Raw genomic sequence first — 6,000 nt, forward strand, 5'->3', positions numbered from 1 at the left:
CGCAAACACACACAGTTACAAATATATTACAGACAATGGCTAGTATATCAATAACAACACCATAACATGAAATCAATGAATTCCCTGATAAACCCCGGTGCCTGGTATCCAGGTACTTCACCTAGACACATTACAGTTGTCTCGTATCTTAGCATGACAGAGGACGTTGGGTAGCTTCTGAGGCACCAGGGCTCTGATCTGGTCCACAGAGCTACACAGCTTCAGGTAGCCCAGGTACAGGCCTGGGGAGAGGAGCTTCCTGCTCCGTCTGTGGTACGCCAGCTTCTCCTGAAATAGACGATGGGAACCAGACGGGGAAGGCATGAGACAGCCGTTGTTGACGTCTGGGATGGCCTTTGAAATAGTTAATTTTTATGTAATTTATTTAGATGATGTTGTTGCTTTGAGGGCTTTGAGGATCAGCTTTCACCAGTCTGTGGTCTTTTGTATTTTTTTGTTGGTTAAGGTGAAATAATAACCGTACAATGCATTTCATATGTTTTCAATCATATCATTTGTTCATATTTGGCATCATAAGCCATATTTACAGTTTCTTTCTATCGCTTTGGTGCATTTTCACAAGTGTGTGGTACATTTTCACAATGCTTAGTACAAAATTCAAAACAGATCCTTAAAATGGCAGTTGCTTCAAAACTCTAAGCACAATTTCAGTTGACTAAGTACAACACACAAAATCATACAGTCACTTTTTCACTAAACGTATGAATCAGTTTCATCTAGAAATTCACGTTTCAGATTGCAATACGTGTTCATATAAAGTAATTGCTTTTCACAATGCAATGATCACATCACTTTTATATGATTGTCTTCACATTTGTTCAAATACATGTTACTATTACTAAAGCCAACTGCTCTTAATTGACAATTGTTTGGTAAACCTATTGATTTGAAATTGGTAAGTCTACAACAGATTCTGAGAACTACTTAATGAAAATGTACGTTTGTAAAGTGCAGTGCATTCGGAAGGTATTCAGACCCCCTTGACTTTTTCCCACATTTTGTTACGTTACAGCCTTATACTAAAATGGATGAAATTGTATTTTTCCCTCATCAATCTACACACTATACCCCATAATGACAAAGCACTTTTTTAAATGTTTGCAAATGTATTAAATAGAAAAAACTGAAATACAACATTTACATAAGTATTCAGACCCTTTACTCAGTACTTTGTTGAATCACCTTTGGCAGCGATTACAGCTTTGAGTCTTCCTGGGTATGACACTACAAGTTTGGCACACCTTTATTTGGGGAGTTTCTCCCATTCTTCTTTGAAGATCCTCTCAAGCTCTGTCAGGTTGGATGGGGAGCGTCGCTGCAGAGCTATTTAGCTATTTTCAGGTCTCTCCAGATATGTTTGATAGGGTTCAAGTCTGGGCTCTGGGTGGACCAGACTTGTCCCAAAGCCACTCCTCTGTTGTCCTGGCTGTGTGCTTAGTCTCATTGTCCTATTGGAAGGTAAAGTTTCATCACAGACTGAGGTCCTGAGCGCTCTGGAGCAGGTTTTCATCAAGGATCTCTCTGTACTCTCTCCGTGGTCCGTTCATTTTTTCCTCGATCCTGACTAGTCTCCCAGTCCCTGCCACTGAAAAACATCCCCACAGCGTGATGCTGACCCATAGGGATGGTGCCAGGTTTCCTCCATATGTGATGCTTGGCATTCAGGCCAAAGAGTTCAATCTTGGTTTTATCAGACCAGAGAATCTTGTTTCACATGGTCTGAGAGTCCTTTAGTTGCCTTTTGGCAAACTGAGGAGTGGCTTTTGTCTGCCCACTCTACCATAAAGGCCTGATTGGTGGATTTCTGCTGGTTGTTCTTCTGGAAGGTTCTCCCATCTCTTACAGAGGAACTCTGGAGCTCTATCAGAGTGACCAATGGGTTCTTGGTCACCACCCTGACCAAGTCCCTTCTCCCCCTAATAATCAATATGGCCGGGCGGGCAGCTCCAGGAAGTGTCTTGGTGGTTCCAAATTTCTTCCATATGATAATGATGGAGGCCACTGTGTTCTTGGGGACCTTCAATGCTGCAGACATTCTTTGGTACCCTTCCCCAGATCAGTGCCTCGACACAATCCTGTCTCGGCGCTCTATGGACAATTCCTTTGACCTCATGGCTTGGTTTTTGCTCTGACACTCACAGTCGACTGTTGGACCCTATTTAGACAGGTGTGTGCCTTTCCAAATTATGTCCAATCAAATTGAATTTACCACAGGTGGACTCCAATCAAGTTGTAGAAACGTCAATTTCGAGACTCATAGTAAAGGGTCTGAATACTTACATAAATAAGGCATTTCTGTTTTTTATTTGTAATACATTTACAAAAGTGTCTAAAAACCTGTTTCACTTTGTTATTAGGGAGCATTGTGTGTAAATTGATGAGGAAAATGTTTAATTTAATCCATTTTAGAATAAGGCTGTAACGTAACAAAATGTGGAGAAAGTCAAGGGGTCTGAATACTTTAAAATTGCGCTGTATGTCTGAAAGACTCTTATTTAAATGAATGGTGTTTCAAGGAATTTGAGCATACAGGAGATTACAGGAGCTGTTTTGCTGGCGTGAATCCATTGGACCTGATGTCTGCTGTGACTAAATGTCTGCCGTGACTGTGAGTCAACTGGACTAGCTTAATAGACTACTTAGACATGCACATTGGCATGACAGGCAGCGGATTGCCGTGTGTACAATTAAAATAAACACATACAATGTGATGAAGGGTAAATATAAAGAACTGTTTAATCTACATTGTGGTTTTGGTTTGGTATGACTGCAGCCTTAGCTTCTTTTCAACATGCTAATTTGTAGGCTGTTCAAATGAATACCTAAAGCTTATGTAATTGTCCTCAGATTCAAACGCAATCCAATTAGCTATTTCAAATGACTTCACCTTATTCTCTGGGGATTCTGTAATGTTTAAGGAAAAGGGTCTCGGTGTCACTAACGTTACATTGCTAAGCTCTAAACACCAGAGGTTGTAGTGGGTTGGGGACATACGTGGAGGGTGATGAGCAGCGTGTCCAGGGCCGTGGGCTCCTCGGGGGACGAGATGGACTTGCGTTGAAGCTGAAGCTTACACAGATGTGTCCACTTCACCCCGTCCAGACTGGGACACACGTTCATGTCCTTCAGCAACACCAGCAGAGCGTTGCCATGCTTGTCTTTGATTGGCTCAAAGTAAACCTGACCCAGGTCCTGAGTTCCCAGCATTCCCTGCAAAAACAGCCCCAAAAAGACCTTTTCAAAGACACATGGTTTTGACCAGAATCTGATGGTTTCAACTAACATTTGATGGTTCTGACCAATATTTGATCAATATGTCATGGTTTTGGAGAGGAGTTTTTTTAATCAAGATTATATGGTTTTGACCATGTTATCAGTGGTAACTAGTGATAAATGACCATGAGTGCTTATAAGGGTGTTACTAACATTTACAGTTTTAGTCATTTAGAAGACGCTTTTATCCAGAGCGACTTACAGGAGCAATTAGGGTTAAGTGCCTTGCTCAATGGAACATCGGCAGATTTTTTTACCTTGTCGGCTCGGCGATTCGAACCGGTGACCTTTCGGTTACTGTCTTAACGCTCTTAACCGCTAGGATATCTCCCGCCCATTTAAAGTGTTAGGTATTAAGGTGTTATGTCATGTTTATAACAGTATTGATGGGTAAGGACGTACCTGTAGTTGGGATACGGCCTGCAGCATCTTGAGGCGTGTCTGGAGGGTGCAGGAGCAGGAAGACTGGGAGGGGCTGAGACACTGCTGCAGCCACGGAATCTCCTCCCATAGGTAGGACACCTGGGGATGGAGAAACGCACAAGCATTTAGGATCAAATGGTCATTACACAGTAATAATCCATTCTTGTTTATTTCTTTAGGACTCATTGAAGCAAGCAACTCTGAGTACCACGTTGTTAGCATGCTAGCAATTTTGTAGAATTATTTGAAGTACTATAAGTCCCAGAATGTACCAACTTTTACCACCTAAGTTTCTACCAGGTAAATACCAGTGGAAACTGTCAAATGCGAATGGTTGGGTATGGAACTAGTCCGTACGTTACCTTAGTGAACCATAGGAAGTCCTGCATCAGTGAGCTGGAGTAGGAGTCATCTATCTCTACGATGGGGATCTGGTCCTCAGGCGTCACAAGTACGTTGTCATCTCGGTAGAATATAGACGTCAAGTAGAGACCTCTGGAGGACAATAAAGACAAATCAGAGTCAGTTAGTTTTGATCAATTCTCCAAAGTCACTAATTCTCAACAGCACAATGAAGGTCTCCTTGAACTATTAATTCTCACAATAGCCTATAGGTAGAATGGCATTTGAGATGATATTTTGTGGCATTCGTAGCATTTATACCAGTCAAAAGTTTGGACATACCTACTCATTCAAGGGTTTTTCTTTATTTTTACTATCTCATACATTGTAGAATAATACTGAAGACATCAACATAATGAAATAACACATATGGAATCCTGTAGTAACCAAAAAAGTAGCTACTCTTTGCCTTGATGACAGCTTTGCACACACTTGTCATTCTCTTAACCAGCTTCACCTGGAATGCTTTTCCAACAGTCTTGAAGGAGTTCCCACATATGCTGAGCACTTGTTGACTGCTTTTCCTTCACTCTGCGGTCCAACTCATCCCAAACCATCTCAATTGTGTTGAGGTGGTGTGATTGTACAATTTGACCATGAAGGCCTGATTCACGCAGTCTCCTCTGAGCAGCTGATGTTGAGATGTGTCTGTTACTTTTATTTATTTGGGCTGCAATTTCTGAGGCTGGTAACTGTAATGAACGCATTCTTGCTGGCTCACGGCATAACACGGTGCCTGCCCGATCCACCCCTCTCCACTGTAAGCACGGGGAGTTGGCTCAGGTCTCCTACCTGACTTAGCCACACTCCCCGTGTGCCCCCCCCAAGACATTTTTGGGGCTGCCTCTCGTCCCGCCGCGCTGCCGTGCTGCCTCCTCATACCACCGCCGCTCAGCTTTCGCTGCCTCCAGCTCTGCCTTGGTGCGGCGAAATTCAACCCAGCCTGTGAACAAGGTCCTTCTCCTTCCAGAAGCTCCTCCCATGTCCATGAGTCCAGAGATTTCTGCTGCTGCCCGATACCACGCTGCTTGGTCCTTGGTTGGTGGGTGATTCTGTAACGGCCGTTGGCGGTGGAAGAAGGTGAGGACCAATGCACAGCGTGGTAAGTGTCCATATTTTTTATAAAGTAATAGAACACTGAACAAAAACAACAAAGTGAACGAACGAAACCGAAACAGTTCTGTCTGGTGCGGATACAAACACTCAACAGAAAACAGAACATAGACAACCCACCCAACTCACGCCCTGACCATACTAAAACAAAGACATAACAAAAGAACTAAGGTCAGAACGTGACACCTACCTTGTCACAACACAATTGATTGGCTCAAATGCATTAAGAAGGGGGAAAAAATCCACAAATGAACTTTTAACAAGGCACACCTGTTAATTGAAATGCATTCCAGGTGACTACCTCATGAAGCTGGTTGAGAGAATGCCAAGAGTGTTCAAAGCTGTCATCAAGGCAAAGGGTGGCTACTTTGAAAAATCTCAAAAATAAAACATATTTGATTTGTTAAACACCGTTTTGGTTACTACATGATTCCATATGTGTTATTTCATAGTTTTGATATCTTCATTATTATTATACAATGTAGAAAATAGTACAAATAAAGAAAAACCTTTAAATGAGTAGGTGTATCCAAACTTTTGACTGGTACTGTAGGTGTGAAAATAAATAATCTCATGAAAGTGAAGATGGAAGGCAGGAGATATAAGAAGGAGTAAAATGCTTAAATACCGTTTCAAGCTTTTGACAAATTTGCTGGTAGGCTGGAAGAGGTGGCGCAGGCTTTTGGATACGGAATGTTTCCTCACATGTGGAGGGGCTTTGCACTGCTCTGAAAGGATGAGAGGGTCAAGACAGTGATTAATAGAACT

General features: G+C 42.3%; 1 protein-coding gene across 2 annotated transcripts in view; it reads right to left on the reverse strand.

Annotated features, from left to right (window-relative positions):
- The window catches only part of LOC112223722 (ankyrin repeat and fibronectin type-III domain-containing protein 1), a 184,785-nt gene that overhangs the window by 3,513 nt on the left and 175,272 nt on the right, over positions 1 to 6,000 (reverse strand). For both annotated transcript variants that reach the window (XM_024386877.2, XM_042305323.1), the window contains exons 11-15: positions 5,861 to 5,960; positions 4,080 to 4,212; positions 3,697 to 3,816; positions 3,016 to 3,231; positions 122 to 288 (exon numbers count right to left, since the gene is read on the reverse strand). In XM_024386877.2, the coding sequence (XP_024242645.2) occupies positions 122 to 288; positions 3,016 to 3,231; positions 3,697 to 3,816; positions 4,080 to 4,212; positions 5,861 to 5,960 (736 nt within the window). The remainder of the gene's footprint in view (positions 1 to 121; positions 289 to 3,015; positions 3,232 to 3,696; positions 3,817 to 4,079; positions 4,213 to 5,860; positions 5,961 to 6,000) is intronic.

The sequence above is a fragment of the Oncorhynchus tshawytscha genome, linkage group LG24 (assembly GCF_018296145.1).
Source record: "Oncorhynchus tshawytscha isolate Ot180627B linkage group LG24, Otsh_v2.0, whole genome shotgun sequence".
Classification (NCBI taxonomy): Eukaryota; Metazoa; Chordata; class Actinopteri; order Salmoniformes; family Salmonidae; genus Oncorhynchus; species Oncorhynchus tshawytscha.